The sequence below is a fragment of the Pogona vitticeps genome, chromosome 3, assembly GCF_051106095.1.
Source record: "Pogona vitticeps strain Pit_001003342236 chromosome 3, PviZW2.1, whole genome shotgun sequence".
Classification (NCBI taxonomy): domain Eukaryota; kingdom Metazoa; phylum Chordata; class Lepidosauria; order Squamata; family Agamidae; genus Pogona; species Pogona vitticeps.
Window position 1 is genome coordinate 85,974,105 of NC_135785.1, and position 17,127 is coordinate 85,991,231.

Consider the following 17,127-nt stretch of genomic DNA (forward strand, 5'->3'; position numbering starts at 1 on the left):
AAACTAATTGGCTGCATTTATTTTCAAAACATTCAAGCATTAAGTGGTCCATTGAAAACAGCAACATGACTTGGCTTCTTCTTTGCCAGCTGGCAGCAATAAGAGGAGCAGGGATTTTTAAAGGCATTGTACAAATCCTGGAAATGTAACTCACACTGATTTGTATGCCTATGGGCATTGTTCGCTGATGCCATGAAGTTCCTCATAGAGAGAAAGCAAGATAACAAGAAAATCCTCACACAGTTCTTAGTGGTCATATGCAATGTATATTTTTTTAATTGTAGCCGTCAACAAGCAGATGTATTAATAAGCATGGTTACCTGTAGCCTTCGGTGTTTGTGGCTGCAAGTACTAAGCAATAGCATCCATTTGTGAGGTAACCCTCAGAAATCCCTAACACAGACATATCTCTATCTAGAATCATGTGAGCTACAATAACATTCAATGGAAGACTATTCATTCATGTGTTCAGCCACAGTTCTAGGAGAGAAACATGCGAATCTACCCTGAGTACAGTATTCCATTTTCAATCTGTGACTGAAGGATAGGCAACTTTTAGGCCTCCATGTATTGTTGGAGTGCCAATCCTATCTCTTCTAACCAGCAGAGCCACTGCTGAAGGACGCTGGGAGCTGCAGTCCAACCACATCTGAAGGGCCACAAGTTGCCTGCCTCTGCTGTAACACCCAAATAAATATCAGGAACTTCTGTTTACTTTCCTTTTCAACGAGGACAGAAATGTATTTACAGTGATGGTCACAGGGCCACAGCCAGCCTTTCACATGAAAGGGGGTTGCTATATAGCCCAAGAATATTTCAAATAAACAACCACAAAGGGAATAATTTCTTCTCAAGCACTAGAACTGTGGATATGTCTCCCAGTTCTACACATGTCTCTGAGTTGTTGGCATCAGAAATACATAAAGTAGAAACTGTTCAGTCCAGAACCTTTTTCCAACTGGTAATATGTATGTTCATTGAATATGATTGATTCCTTAATGCTGTGATCCTATATTAATTTACACTGGAGTAAATTCTGTTGAACTTAATGTACTACGGAGTAGACATTATTAAAATTACATTGTTCCCTGCTGCACTTTTTACAATGGCCTGCTGCTGGGTACTGATTATGCTACACTTCCCAGTGGGGGAGGGAAGGAGGGAGAATGACGGACGAAGACTCAGAACATTTGCGTTCAAATTCTTGCTTGGCCCTAGAAATTCACCAGAAGACAGGGGTGGAACTGGTAAAACCACTCCTTAAATATGTGACTTAGATAGAAAGCCCAATTAAGGTTGCTACAAGTCAGTCCAGATAAGACACGCACGCCATGTTAGCAATCACAGTACTTAAAAGGGGATTTTTAAAACCCAAAACTAATTGAATACTTGGCATGTGCAATGTCCCCTGGAATATTTGTTTGTTTGTTTGTTTGTTTGTTTGTTTGCTTGTTTGTTTGTGTGTTTATTTGTTTGTATGTTTATTTACTTACTTATTTACTTACTTACTTACTTACTTATTTATTTATTCAATTTATATGCTGCCCACACTACCCAGAGGTCTCTGGGCGGCTTACTTACTTACTTACTTACTTACTTACTTACTTACTTACTTACTTACTTACTTACTTACTTACTTACTTACTTACTTACTTACTTACTTCAACCTAGCCTGGTGGCGCTGCGGGTTAAACCACAGAAGCCTCTGTGCTGTAAGGTCTATAGATCTGCAGCTGTAAGATTGAATCCACGCAACAGAATGAGTTCCCGTCGCTTGTCCCAGCTCCCGCCAACCTAGTGGTTCGAAAACATGGAAATGCGAGTAGATAAATAGGGACCACCTCGGTGGGAAGGTAACAGCGTTCTGTGTCTAAGTCGCACTGGCCATGTGACCATGGAAGATTGTCTTCGGACAAACACTGGCTCTACGGCTTGGAAACAGGGATGAGCACCGCCCCCTAGAGTCAAACACGATTGGACAAATTGTCACTGGGAACCTTTACCGTTACCTGCCTATCTAGTGTTAAGTTACTACTTCGGGTGGCTTACAACAGAAAGTAAACATACAATTAAATAAAAACATATAGTAAACTAAAACAGTAAATGGAAAAGAAACCCTTCCTTAATCTAACTATATACAGAAAACACCATCTCACTTCCAACTGTGTATAGACATATGAATGCCACTAATTTATTTATTTATTTATTTATTTATTTATTTATTTATTTATTTATTTATTTATTTATTTATTTATTTATTTATTTTATTTATACCCCGCCCATCTGATCAGTTAAATGAATTAAGGGTAAAGATTTCAGAGGCCTCTGTGAAAAGCCATGTTTTAGTTTGCATTCTAAAGCCAAAGGTTATGGGAACCTCATGCATCTCCAACAGAGGAGAGTTCACAGTAAGGGACTGTGAAGACCCAGTTCCTAGTTGTAGGTTTCCAGGCCTTCCTTGGGGTGGCCACATATAAGCATCAAGGTTTGGGAGGTGTGGGTGGGATGGGAGGCTGTTCTGAGGGAGGGTTGCCCTCCTGGAGATTGGGAAATGCATAAATGTCACCATGATCTTGACAAGTCAGACACTGATCCAGGTCCTGATAGCATTTGTGTATTTCCAAATTGGGAGGGGGCCATTTCTGCAGATGGAGAGATGCAAATGACTAGGACACATCATAGCAAATGGTGTAACTAGTGACACGGAGCTGCAGGCAGGATATAAGGGAACCTAATCAAAGCAACAGTAACTTCCAAAGCTGGGTGCTCTGTTTTATTCTCTCCACTTTTTTTCCAATCTCCAGGAGAAAGTCTAAATCTCACCAGCAACCAGAGAAGCTTCCTAAGGCTACCACAGTGAAAGGAACAAACAAGGAACTTTAAAAGCACAATAGGCACACTTCTCTTTTATTCCTTCTTAAAAAGACAGCGTAGGAAGGCTATTCTTCCGAAGATTTTCTTTTTTGGAGGTAAACTTGGAGTTTCACCTCATCCAGTTCGCCTTCACAGCCTTCTCTTCTACTGTTCATCAGAACGGCAAATAGATATATTCTAGAAGAAAGAAAGAATTTCATTTCCATTGAGAAAGTTGGAAGAAACCAAACAACCCCACCTCTGTCCTTTCCGTCTGTGAGGCTGACGGTGAGAGCAAGGCCCCTCTCACGGGAGTGCTGTCCCTCCCGCTCTCTGCTGACAAGGAGGTGCAAACACCATCCATTCCCCCTCCCAGGAAGATTAGACCACCTGAGCAAAACTCGGGGAGCATGGAGGAGAAACTGAGAGGAATGTCCGTTGGAGAAGGCGGGAATATTTTGGTGGGAAGAGAACGACAACCCCAGATAGAAGTAGAGGCAGGGCTGGGATATATAAGAAAGGAGGAGGACAGCTTGCCTCGTGGTTGGGAGTGGATATGGCTAGAGGACCCATGGACTGGAAAGGTGGAAAAGCTGAGGGTCCCAAGAGAAGAGGCAGATGCCTGGGGAAGGAGTGAGGATACACCTAAGCCCTCTTATTGGGGTGAGCGTGAAACTAGGGAGTGGAGGAAGAAGCTAAGGGAAGAGAAGGAAAGAGTAGAGAGAGAGAGAGGAGAGAGAATAGAATGGCTGATGATGGAGCAGCAACGGGAGGGGACCTTCGGGAGACTATGGCCAGAGAACACACCCTCCCGAGACCTGATCTGGACTGATGACTGGGACGAGGATACAGTACCCCTATTGGAAGGGGAGAACGGACAATTAAAGAGCCGACTTCTCCCTGGAATGGCCGGGTCCCTGGAACACCCAGGAGACAAATCCCTTTAAAGTTGAAGTTTGGAGACCCCCTCTTAACACGTTGTTAGAGGGAGATAATGGTTGGAATACGTTTGTGGACACTGGTTGCTTGTTGAATAATCCAATAAATATAACCCCAATTTCTAAGCCATAAAGTCTGCAAATTTATTTGAAGAAAAAGGGAAGCCACAACACGAACCCTCACACCATCCTTTTTTCTCTTTGCCCCATTTCTTCTTCCTTCTGTCATCTTTTGTTGTAGCTGTGGCTATGAGGGTGTGCACAGAATGACAGGTGAGCGAAAAAACAAATATCTAAGCATCAGGCTTTGATAATTGAATCAATGGCTGTGTAACAGGAAAGGCAAGAAAGATTCTGTGCTAAGTGAAGATTCTTCTCCACTGGTGCCAACTCAGTGTCTTCCTTAGTTTCATTCTTCTGAATGTGTAATTCTGTTACACTTTTTTATTTTAGCATTTCAAAGCTATGAATGCTGGATGTAATGCAATAAATCTTGGGAAGGGGGAGCTTCCACTCCTGAGTGCTTCTGGGTTCTTTGATCTGCCCAGTGGTCACCCTGAAAGCTGTCTCTTGATTCAATTTGTTCTTACAAATTGTTCTGAAGATAGTTCACACCCCTATTAAATACCACAAAGATAAAGCAAATTGCTTGTAAAGATCACAACTCCCCAAATCCCCAGCTAGCATGCACATGGCCTTGCTAGTTAGGAGATTTGGGGAGCTTTCATTCAAAAAGTAACCTTTCCAAGCTCAGATAACAATAATGGTGATCGTGAAAAATGCATTCGGAAGAAGCTTGTGTAGTCAGTGCTCAATGTAGCATCATCACTCAGGTGACACCACACAGCAGGGCTTCTTTTTTTCAAAGTAATCTTGCCTTTCCAACATGTTCCCTTGAAATGGAAATGTCACAAAATTTAGAAGCCTGTCACGATTTTGTTAATTCACAGAGAGAGGAAATCCGTACTGCCAGTGAGCAGGGCACCCATTCATGACAGCCTGCCTCAAACTACACAGTGAACGTGGGTGATTTCTCCACCATGGAGTGGGCAACCTCAAATCTTTCAGATCTACTCAGTTAGCAACTTGACAAACATGCTTTCAAGAAGGATGAGCTATGGAGAGAGGCATGTTAACAAAGAATGAAATTTTCAGTTTTAATTTTAAAATCATTTTACTGTATTTTAATTTTCTGCAACAGTTGCAACAACGAGGCTTTGTTAATTGAAAAATGGGCTTTAATATTTTTTAAAAATAAAATTGAAAATGTCTGCTTATATGCAATAAAACCCAAAAAATACTTTTAAAAAATTGAGGGGGTGGGTCGAGTGCCCCCAGGATTGCTGGGGTTTCCTCAAAATAAGGGGAAAGCCCCCAATAACTTGTAGAGTTTACAACTGGCCTTCTAAAACAAAATGTTTCTCAATTTGTTTTTAAAATCCGGATTCGAGGAGGACTGGAGAGCTCAAAGGTGCAGAAGGCTGTAAAGACGCCACTGGGGGCTGCTTGGGATCCATGGCCTGTCTTTTGCCCAGCTCTGCTCTAGCACAGCAGAAATGGGAAACCATTGGTTTTTGGATGACAACTCCCAGATTCCTACAAACACCATGGCTGCCATGGTCAACAACATATTGACATCATATGGAGATGTGGGAGAGGTCTTCCTCTGCTGTGGTCTCCTGGCTGTGGAATGTCCTTGGATTCAGGGCTGAGTGGTCAATGACACTGACCTGCTTTGGGTGCCGAGTTCAAAAACTCTTCATCCACGCTTTTTGATGCTGAGTGAGCATGGCTTGGCTGTGGCTTGTTCGGTTGTAGAATTTTGTCCTCTGCTTCATCTGCTAAATAGTTTTCAATTGTTTGTTTTATTGTCAGTACGCAACCCTGGAGGAGATACCTTAATACAGAATGGGATCTCAATATGCAAAAATATAAATAAGCCAGGCAAGGAGCTCCTATCGGTCATGCAGTGATTCAACCACACTGATTAGCAGGGGGCCAAAGTCTGTGCGCAAGGAGTGGGGATTGGATTTGCTTAAATGGCTTGTGCCCATAAATGGCTTGTGATCAGAAGAACTAAGAGCCCACATCAAAACACGGTTGCTTGGAGCAGAGCCCATAGAATTCAGTGGAACTTATTTCTAGGTTAAAAACATGTTCAGGCCTCAGGCACATAGCCAGATATTTTTTGGCTGGGAGGACGCCAAAGAGGGTGGGGAATAATTGCAGAATGACCAGGACATAAACACAGGTATGCTCTTAATTGATCATATTTTCTTAGTAAGCAACTAGACCATCATACTGCTTGCATGTTGTTCTTTATCTCTCCACAAGTAAAGATTTAAGAGATTTACTTTTCTTTCTTTTTTACATAAAAGGCGCACATTTGGAATACCTTCAAGAAGGCCAGGGGTCTCTGCAACTATGGCCCAGTCAGAACTGCAGACTTGAGAGTAAGTCCTATATAACACATTGTCCAAGAAAGAAAGTGACTGGCTCAGTAAGCAACAGAATGATAATGCTGGGAAATATAAAAGCTGTATATCCACAAAATAAGTTACAGTACTCTGAATAGTATTTACTCATCAGAGCCAGCCCCTACCATTAGGCATGGGAGACTACTGTACTGCTTCAGGCTTCCGAGGTGGCATGAAGCAGAGGTGAAGAAAAGAACTTGACATGCTTGAAAATGTTCAGTGCTTCCCACAAACTATATCTCACCATCTAGCTGTGATGGAGGGCATTGCCAGTGGTGAAGTAAGAGTCAGCTGTTGGTTTATTTATCCTTCACCATTCTGTCATCCATGATCATCAATGTATTGACTGGCTAACAGTCAATAGACTGCTGCCTTGGGTCCTTTTAAGGAGAAAGGTGGGGTAAAAATATGTTAAATAAATAAAATTAATTAAACAAATCACAACTCTTGATTCAAATCCTATTCTAGCCATGAATTCAATATCATTCATTCATTCATTCATTCATTTAGTCAGTCAGTCATCCAATTTATGCCATGCTTTTCCTCCAATGAGATCAAGGTGGTGCATGTAACATTCTCCCTTTCCGCTTTTCTTCACCATAATCCTGTCAGGACAAGTCAAACTGAGAGTGTGACTAGTGTATCCTTACTTAGTAAGTCTCGTGATTCAGGCTTGAATGCTAATCCCCCTGATCCAATACTCTCAACAATACTGTTACACTATACCTAAGTCTGAAAGCTCTCTGTGGCTTAGAACCCTCTATCTACTGGACCCTGCCAAGCTGCCAGTGTGCTAAGGGCTGCACTGGATGTTCTCTTCTGGCTGCCTCTGGACCATAACATGAATGGTGGACTGAAGGAAAGAGCCTATTCAGCAAGGATGCGCCACTCGTGTTCCTTGCCCGGGAAGCATGCCTGGCACCCCCTCCACTATCATTTTAGGACCAGGTTAACTTTTCTCTCTTCCCCAACTTTGAAATACTCCTGACTTGGGAAACGTTTCTTTAAAGTAGCTATGAACTTTTACTAATTTCAATGAATTTCATGGCTGAGTGGAGATGAGAGTCTGGGTTTCCTAGTTTGACAGGATGCTGCACTAGCTGTCAGTGGAGTGGTTTTATGTGGTTAAAGAGCAGGAAGCAGCTAGCAACAATAAATGGACAGTATTCACAGAAGAGCAATGTAAGCTGTGTCATTCACAAATGAACTGGAGTGAGTAGTGAAGTTGCCAAGTTTGTGGATGACACAATGACTGATTATGGATACCAAAGCAGACTGAGAACTGAAAAAAAGATATCTCTTAACTATGTGAAGGGGCAACAAAATGAGAAATAAGACTCTGAGCCTATCCACATTGGCATTTAGTAATGGTAGATGGTTCCCCGATAGCACTGTTTGGCACGGGGAAAAATACATTGACTGCTTGTATTTCTACTTAAAACAATCCATCTTCCCCTTTAAGATCTGCCCCGTATCTTTCTGGCACAGAGCTTGGGCATGCAATCTTTTGAGGATGATTCATTGAGATGCAAAATAGCTCTTTGTTCAGTCCTCACAGACAGGTACCAAGATTTAAAATATATTGTACTGAAAATAAGGACCTTTTAAGCACTGGCTGAATTGCACCAAATTTCACAGTGTGGACAGGCCCTTGGTACAAGTTTTCTTTCTTTTTCTTTCTTTCTTTCTTTCTTTCTTTCTTTCTTTCTTTCTTTCTTTCTTTCTTTGAGAGTCACACAATTTAAAAATATGAATGTATATGAAATATAGGTAAAAGTTAAAAACAATTTAATATGTTAGAAATTATTGTCATTTGTGGCTCTAAAAGGACCATTGGGTCACTTCGCGTATCAGCTAGTTGGCAGTGCAACATTTCTGGAACTGAAGGATTGGAAGGCTGTAGTCTGTTGCACAGGGGAGATGCCCAAGTGTACTCACAATGCTTTCCACTCTTTGAGGAGGCTTCTTCTGTGTCCCTGCATATGTACTGGTGCCCACTGGGGTAAAAATAATCCAATCTTCTTTCCCTCCCTCCCACTCTCTTTTCTCTCTTCACACACACACACAGAGATAGATATACAAATAGGGTGAGAATTGGCTGTGATTACTCAAGAAAGAGTCATGGTGGATAGGTCACTGCAAATGTCAACTCAGTGTGCAGCAGCAGAGAAAAAGGCAAACTGAGTGTCAGAAATTATTAGGGAAATGGTTGAAAAGAGAACTGCTGGGAGCTAACTGTGCTGTCTTAACCTCCTGTTATTCTTTGCTGGAGGGGGCTGAGATATGGTGGAAGTGCCCCTCTGCTAGTGCAGAGGCGGAATACTAGCGGAGTAGAAGGAGAGTAGGGCTTTACTGATGTGGAGCACCTACTGCATACTCCCAGCAGTGTGTCTGCCAGTGGCAGGTGGCATGAGAACCTCAAACAGGGTCACTTAGGGAATAAGGCTAAGTTAGGTTTGGATCTCCTAGATCCAAAGCCATTTAATCCCCCTACCCCAGAATAGGCTTGATCCTGGAGCTATGGCAGGGAGACAGTACAAGCATTGCTTCTAACAGGGAGGTTTAAAATATGAATAGCCACCAACTGAAAAGTCTGGCAAAGGTGCTCCATGACCTGCCACCTTCTGCCCTGGTCATTCTAAACCTTTAGTGCTTGGGATTAAGTGAACAAGCTAGCGCCTCACCTCCACAATTCAACACAGGCTTCCTTTGCCCGTATCCTTCTATACCCTTTTGAACCGGAAAGAAGAATATAAAGCCAAGTCAATCAGACAATTTGGAATACTGATGATAATGTCGTATTAGAAACAGTATCGTAGCAAAGGGAAAACTGTGGAAATAGAGCATGAAAACTGATCCTGGGCATCATTCTAATGAACACAGGCCAAATCTGTGGGCTTTTCAATTGAATTTTAGAAGTAGGAAAATGGATGATATGACAAAGTTTGGAATATTATGAATGGTATGGGGAAAGTGCTCCATTAATATGCCTGATCTTCCATAATACTGGAACAATTTCAATATATTAAGAAGTGCGAAATGTAAAGTATAGTCTAATGCAAAAGGCAATATTATGCCATGCAACATGAAGCTGATATATGTATTGTGGTGATGGTTTGTTGCTCAGTTGACTCTGAAAAACAAGTTGACAAATTTATGGAGTCATAAGTCTTTCAATGGCTATCACCAAGCCACCATGGTCATCAGAAAGCCAGTGTGGTTGTAATGGTCAAAAGTGTCACCCTGGGACTTGGAGATCCAGTTTATAGCTCCTGCTGAGCCATGAAACTCACAGAATGACCTTGAGCCAGCTAGCTTCTCTTTCAACCTGATCTACTTCACAGGGGTGTTTTGAGGACAAAGGGAGGAAGTTGAAAGGAAGCAGAGGCATATATGCAACCATGGGTTTACTGGTGGAAAAGTGGGCTATAAATGTAACCTGAAATAAATGCTAAGTGAGATACCATGTTCAAGAATATGTACCCCAAATAGTAGATGTTTGAGACATACACAAAGGAAAGCCATTAGGTCTGCTTGTAGACGCCTCAGAGGCCCTGGGCTGGCAACTGTTGGAAAGAAACAATTAGATCAGGCCGTGATCTTCTTAGCTACGTTGTCAAACTAGGCAAGCCAGCCACATATCAGATCTCAGCAACAATGTGCAAACAGTAATATCAACATTGATGAAAAATTTGGAACAATGTGCAAACAGTAATATTCAATGTTGTTGAAAAAACTGTTGAATAAGAACCCACCTCAGTGGCGTATTTGGAGCCTTTGAAAGATGCTAAGTATCATTCTGAGGTAGCGAGAAGAGAGATTGATTTGTGTAGGTTGTGCATAAGGAAAAACAAAGGTGCCAAAAAAAAACCACCCCAGAACAATCAATAATGTATGAAGGGCATCTAATTTTAAAAAATAAAACAAAACAGAACAACCCAAACCTGAGCATCTGATTACACAGGAGTTGTGTCACTTTATTTCAGTCCTCAGGGTAACAATGGATGCTATTTAAAGGACCATCCCTTGTAAAGTGGCATAAGAGGTTGGGGGGGCAGCAGAGTGTATTCCCCCCCTCTTCCTCCTCCTGCTGGACCAGGTACCACTTCACAGAGAGTTGTCTAGCACGTGTATTTATGGGCACATGGGTGATGGAGAGAGAGAGAGAGCAAGCACTCTTGTCCTGATGAACCAGCTCAAGAGTTTGATGAGGCTGGCACTGGGATGGGGAGGGAGAGGGGTTGGCTGTTCTCATAAGACCTCTCCCCGCAACTTCCTCGCCCTCCCCCAGTAGTGAATCCGGGAGGCAGGCAAGGCAAGGCAGGCAGGTAGGCATCAAGGGCAGCAGGCGGCGGCGGCGGCGGCAGGAGAACAGCTCTAATTGCTTTCTCAATGAAAGATAATCACCAAATCCCAAAGGAGGTTTCCAGATTAGCACTCAGACTCTCTTCCCTCCAGTGATCTCAGCCCCTCTCATCCTGCTGCCTCCATTTACAGCCCATTCAGCAGTAAGTGGATCGAAGGAAGCCGCTCACCACACCACCCATTAGTGACAGCAGATCTCTCCACAACTGCTTTGGACTTACTTTCTCCCCCCCCCCCTTTCCTCCCTCCCTCCTCCTTTCCCTTTCCTCTCTCTCTCTCTCTCTCTCTCTCTCTCTTTCTTGGAGGTTCCACTCACTCCGCGCTCGCCCGGGCTGTTGTTGCTGCCGCCGCCGCTGCCCCGGCTCTCCCTTGCCGCTCCTCCGGGATCCCGAAGTTGAAGCGCCGAAGGGTCACAGGCGTGTGAGTCGGTGGGCTTCTTCCCCCCCCCACCCCCTCACTCCTCCGGCGGCTTCTTCGGCTCCCTCCCCTTCCCCGAAACATGAGTGAGCTGGAAGGGGACTTTGCCAAGCTTTTGCTGCTGAAAGATGAGCGGATTAAAGAGCTGGAGAAGCGCTTGTCGGAGAAGGACGAGGAGATCCAGGAGCTGAAGCGGAAACTGCACAAGTGTCAGTCCGTCCTGCCCGCGCCCACCACCCACATCGGACCGCGCACCACTCGGGCGCAAGGCATCTCCGCCGAGCCCCAGACCTATCGCTCTTTCCACGATCTCCGGCAGGCGTTTCGGAAATTCACCAAATCCGAAAGGTAGAAGCGGAGAGGCGGGAGCGGGGGGGGGGGTCTGTTGGGTATGGAGGGCCACAGGGGGGCATACACGTGTGCGCGTGTTTGTGTGTATAGGCGCGCGCGCGTCTGTCACAGCCGACACCCCGGTCTCTTTCAGCCCCCGAGGCTCCTCAAAGCTGGATGGCTGCGGCCAAGTGAGGGCGGAGTTGGGGTGTAAGGCAAGGAACCCCCCCCCCACGCCTGGGGGGATGTCTTCTTTTGGCCGAGCTTCTGTCCTCCCGCCTTCAAGGTTAGCTGAGGGAGGGGGGCGAACGAGCTTTCCCCCCCCAAAGGGGTGACGGGGCTGCGCGGGAGGGGGCAGCGGCGCCTTCTGCCCTGCCCATCACGTGCCGACTCGGAGCTGTGCCAGAAGGGGTCCAAAAGTAGAAAGAGCGGGCCTGGCAACACCCACCTCCCCTCCTCCCTTTCCAGGGTCAAATCCGGAGCGGGGGGGGGTTTGTGCAAAGTTCCTCCAACAGTTCTCGTGCTGCTTGGGAAAGCCTCCTTCCGGCTCTTCCCCTTTGCAAACTCATCCTCGGCCAGGGCGCGCAGAAAGAGAGAGGGAGGGAGGGAGAGACCGCTTTTGGCGACCCCATCGTTTGGCAACGCCGCCTGCCCTGCTATTTTGGTGGAGCCGGCCTCCACGGCTGCGCAGTCGCGGCGGTGGAAGCCGCTTGCCCTTCCTCCTTTTGCCCTGAGAATGCGCGGCTCCCACCGCGGGAAAAGAGGGAGGTCTGGAAGAGTGGGAAACTCGGGACGCGGCCGGGAAGGGGGGGGGGGGCGAGGGAGGGGAAGAGGGGAGACCGTCTGGGTCTCGGCAAAGGGCGAGGCGAGGCAAGGAGGCGCCCCGGCCACTTTTACCCCTTCACTCACTCGCCCCCCCCCCTCTTGATCCTTTCCCGTCTGTCAGCCGCTGATTTTTGCAGAGAGAAAGTAAGTAAGTCCCGGACACCCGAGAAGCCCCATCGATCGGCCCCTGCATTAAACCCCCTGTGGACATTAGCAGGAGGAAGTGCCGAGCACATTATGAGCTTTTAAGTCTCGGGAAGTGCAGCGCTCGAAATGCATGTTGCAGGATATTGAATATCCCATTAAACTGCGTCTCTCTCTTCCACCGCCGCCGCCACCCCGCCCGCTCCTTTTCCATCATCATCACCCTCGGCTTCTTACCCCCTCTGCCTCGTTCAAATGATCGGCGTACTTAAAAGGGAGGGACGGAGGGAGGGAGGGAAGCAGGGCGGGCCGCGGGTGCTGTTGAGCAACCGAGGTACCAGGCGTGCAAAGTCTCCGGAGAGGGGTGGGGGTGATGGGGATGATGGGGCAGGTTTCCAGAGGCGAGCTGAGTTTGAGGCGGGGGGGGGGAGAAGGCAGGCGGGGAAAAAGTTTTTATTTAGGTGGCGAGGGGGGGGAATTTCCGCGACAAGGCGAGGGTGGCCGAGGAGGAGGGGTGTTCCTGCATGCTGCGCCCCTGCACCCGAGCCCGGTTTGTGAGCCCGGCTTTTGGGTCGCCACCCAGGCTGCCTTGGTTGCCTCGTGTGTGTGTATGTGTGTGTGCGCGCGCGCGCCCTGTTGGCAAAGTGTTGATCTATGGTTCCCATGGCAATGGTCGGAGGCGGGAATGGGGGGGGGCAGGGGACCGGCCAGCGCGCCAAGGCCTGATGCTGTGTGGAGCAACTGAGAGAGACGCCGTCCACTTTCTTTCATCCAGTTTTCTTCTGAGTTATGCTGGCAGCCCTGGAGCCTTCCCCTCCCCCTCCCCCCCCCCCCCGCTGGTCAAGAGGAACCCTGTTTGCTGGCAATAGCCTCAGCATGAGTCAAAGTGAGGGGTCACCTCAGGCAACAGATGGGGGAAAGCGGCACCATGGTTTTGGGTGGAGAGAGCCGTCGTTTATACATCCCGCGAACTAGCTTCCTACCTTCGCGGGTGTGGTCGGGGGAAGACGCTGCGTCATCCCCAGGGTGGAGGAAAAATTCAGCTACCCAGTAGGCTATATGTAGAATGGGAGGGGGCTGTGACTTTTTCTGGGGCCCAGACAGCAAAAATATCTCATGTCACCTCAGACTGTGGGTTTTCTGTTTCACTCTCAGGTGATGGTGGTCCAATCCTGCTTCGTTTCCTGTCACTTATTTTTAAATACTATGCTCCTTGCCTAAAAGGTGAGGACCTAGCCTATTATACAGTGCCCTTCACACTGAAGGTTTCAGAAATAATCATAATTGCGATATCCACTGGTTTTCTAAAAGAAACCCCTTAGTTTTTAAAAATACCAAACTATTTTATTGATTTGTCCATTAATAAAACAATACTACTGAAAAAAGAAAAACATCTATATTTTAGTGCTGCCCCCCCTTCCCCATCTTGCACTAAACATTGCTTAAAACATGACATCCCACTTTGGTCAGGAGAATAATCCCTCTTCTAAGGGGGTGCCATCGTGATGCATTAGAATTGGTTTTAAACACTTTTTGAAAAATCAGGACCCCATTTCCTTCAGAACAAGTTTTTCATCCTTCTATACCTTTTAAATTAGCTAAACATTGCTGTCTCCCTAATGGGCTTATTCGGGCCACTCTCTGTAGGGCTGTTGAAAGAAATGACCAAAAAACAGGGGCTGATGTGCTTGAAAGAATGATTATGCTTCAGCTGCTTAAATGGCAAGATAGCCTGTTTGGGGATGGGGGAGAGGAGAGGACACGGAGAAGAGGATGAGGGTGGCTGAGTGCAGAACAGTGAAGTGTTGTTACTGTTAGAAAGAGGTTACATGAGCAACAAAATTACCCGGCGGTCTCTAGAAAAACTGTGAGACACATCCCATACTTTTTTTTAAAAAGCCAGAAGGGTGTGATTAAAAATTGGCTTCCTTGCAGTGTCAACTTTGGTTTGAATATGGGTGGGTTTGGTGTAGTTTCTCAGGTTATTTCTGGTTATGGTGTCTTCCTCCTCTCCTGAAGGGCTGGAGTCTGGGAGGTGAGGCTGGGGTTGGGGCAGGTTGTCAGTCTCTTTTAATACATCCAGTTCACTAGTGGCTTTACAAAAAAAAAAAGTTGCACTGGCCTCTTTGCTGCAATTCACCATTCTTTTTTTTTTTTAAAAAAACAACCTTTAATGACTAGAGTTATTCTGCAATTTTTGAAAGTCCTGCTATTGAGGCCAGAGATTCACTTGAAAGAGAGTACTGTAGGTCTTGTGTTAAAATTAAACTGCCCTTGTAAATATAGGATTTTGAAGTTAGGGGTTCCATGTGCCTGATATTCCCACTGGAAACTGCTTTGAAAGAGGTTTCACAAAGCAAGGAATGCCACACTTCTTCACCTCTCTCCACTCTTTCCAGACTGGGAAACTTTGGAAGATAGAGTGTTAGCTTTTGTTCACTGAGAGAGATTTATCTGTTCCATCAGATGTCAAGACCACCTTTTTTTCTTCTCCCTTATAGTGTTCCATGCAATGATTAAGTCCCTACTTCCTCTCTCTTTGTGGTTTACACTGGGACAGAGGGTAAACTCCCTCGTCTTCTGCTTAGCGTTTGGAGTCCTGCATTCAAATAGAAGCCATGAAGTATATTTTCAGCACACTGACTCACTGTAGCAGGGAGTTATGACAAGTATAATATATGGAGATAGTAATGGTTGGAATTGAGGGTGGGAGAGATGCACTAGAGGATTTAAAGGAATAGAATGTCTTTTAATAACAATACCTCACACAGCTTTCTTTTTCTCCCCTTCTTGCTCCATATTGTGCAGATACAAACTTTTGGCTCCCAAGCATTTTTGTTTAAAAACAAACATTCCGTTCATGGCATAACTTCCAGATACCTGAGATTATGGTTTACATGGACCACTTTTCAAAATTAAAACCTATGTGTGCATAAGTATTGCGGGATTACTATAGCTGTAAGACCGCAGTCTCAAAGGTACTCCCACCTGGCAGTAAGTCTCACTGGAAGCAGAGGACCTCATTCCTAACCATGCATGCTTAGGACAGCACTGTATGTCCAGTTAAATTTAATAGGATTTGTTTATGAAGTAAGTAAACATGAGTAAACAGGCTTAAGATCAGGCTGAAATGTTTTTCACTCCTGGATTTCTTTGCTGAAATGTTGATGGTAAAATCAGTGAATTAATAGTGGTGAATATGGTGAATATAATACAAGGAAAGGAAATGATGTTAATACAGTAGTGATAGATTTAGAACCTGGGGTGAAAAGATACATGGAATGGTCTGGTAGAGCCCATAGCCTTAAAAAATATGTTCCAGTATCCTTCCTATCACCATCCCTGGGTGCAGGGATCTAGTGTGACTATTGAAAGAATGGCATTTTTTAAAATATGTAATTAAATTGTTGAAATAGCACTCCTTCCTTTCCTTCCTCTCAGAGGCCAAATACATTGCTGCCTGATTCAAAGGCCCTCTGGCAGTGGGTAATATACAGCTTGGCCAGATTGCTTCAGAAGTATAGCGAAGAGCTTGAATCTGATAATAGGACCTGATCTGATATTTCAGCAATATGGCAGCTGGTTGTTTAAGGTGTGGGGGAGAGATGCTAAAATCTGCTTGGGTAGTAAGCACCTCAAGTAATTTGGCTTCTTTACAATTGCATCAGAAGCCAAAACAAAACAGATGCTAGACATGGAGATGCTTTCCTCCTCATTACAAGACCTTAGAGCAGTGACTCCCAAGCTTGGATGCCCAGCTGTTGATGGACTTCAATTCCCAGAGGAAGGGTGTTAGTCGCTTCATCTTTAATACCTGGGGAATTCTATAGTCCCAGATTCAAAGGCAGAGAGACATCTGGTGCAACAACAAAACTTTTATTTGCCAGTACAGATGGTTGCTTCACTACTACTTCAACTGGAACATTATCCTGTAACACTTGGTTTGACTCAGCAGTCTTTTCCTTATTTCCATACAACTCCCTCTCTACTTTTAATGTGGGATTCCAACAAATAGCTCCTTGTCAGTCAAGGTTCTCAGGGGTGGTCATTTGGGAAGGCATATGCTGCCACAACACGGGTGACGAGCCCAACCCCACTCTGTACATTCTTTGCTTCCCCCTCTTTTTCCCATCCTCTCATATGAATCTGTTTCCTACTCCTTTCCTTTGTTGTAACTCCCTTTCTCCCCAATAAGACATCTTCTAGCTACCTTTCCAGTCTGGCACCTCTCAGCCTCTTTACTAGGTAAACATAATCTAACCAATTCTTCAGGCCAGGGATCAATCATTTCCACCCATTCCCAGTCTCCCGGTAACTCCTTTTGAATCTCTCCTCCCGATCTCCCCCCCTCATGCTCTTACTCTGCCCTCCTTTTCTCTTCTTTCTCCTCCTCCTTTCCCCTTTCCCAGGCTTTCTCCCCACTCAACCTTCTCTGTCACTATTGGTTCCTTCCTTCCTATGTCCCCTGTGTCTTTAACTTTTCCTGCCTGATCTGTAATTGCCTCTCTTGCACTCTCAACAATCTCATGGTTTTCAGTTTAGGGAGCTGGATTTAACTCCAGGGCTATTAGCTCCCTTCTCAATCTGGGAGCTTGTTTGACATGGTTGTCACCTTTCTCACAAAGGACTTTCTGGAAGTTTTCAGCCAATGGTATCTGGAGAAACAAGATTAGGAAACACTGCTGTAGCGGAACTGCGAAATCTGTTTCCAGGTTCAGAATAATAGTCCATGTGCCATGGGGTGGAGGTCTCTCACCCTCCCACACAGTGTTGGCCTA

The 17,127-nt window shown here is 45.3% G+C and overlaps 1 protein-coding gene and 1 long non-coding RNA gene across 2 annotated transcripts in view; one reads left to right on the forward strand and one right to left on the reverse strand.

Moving 5' to 3' along the window:
* Positions 1–2,891: 2,891 nt before the first annotated feature.
* LOC140705914 (uncharacterized) lies at positions 2,892–11,075 on the reverse strand. The gene is made up of 2 exons (XR_012085519.2): positions 10,950–11,075; positions 2,892–3,051 (listed from the first exon to the last, which is right to left on the reverse strand). It is a non-coding gene; the product is annotated as an uncharacterized LOC140705914 (long non-coding RNA).
* A 57-nt stretch (positions 11,076–11,132) lies between these two features.
* PRKG1 (protein kinase cGMP-dependent 1) overlaps positions 11,133–17,127 on the forward strand; it is an 833,788-nt gene continuing 827,793 nt past the window's right edge. The window contains exon 1 of the mRNA XM_072995266.2: positions 11,133–11,398. Within this exon, the coding sequence (XP_072851367.1) occupies positions 11,133–11,398 (266 nt within the window). The remainder of the gene's footprint in view (positions 11,399–17,127) is intronic.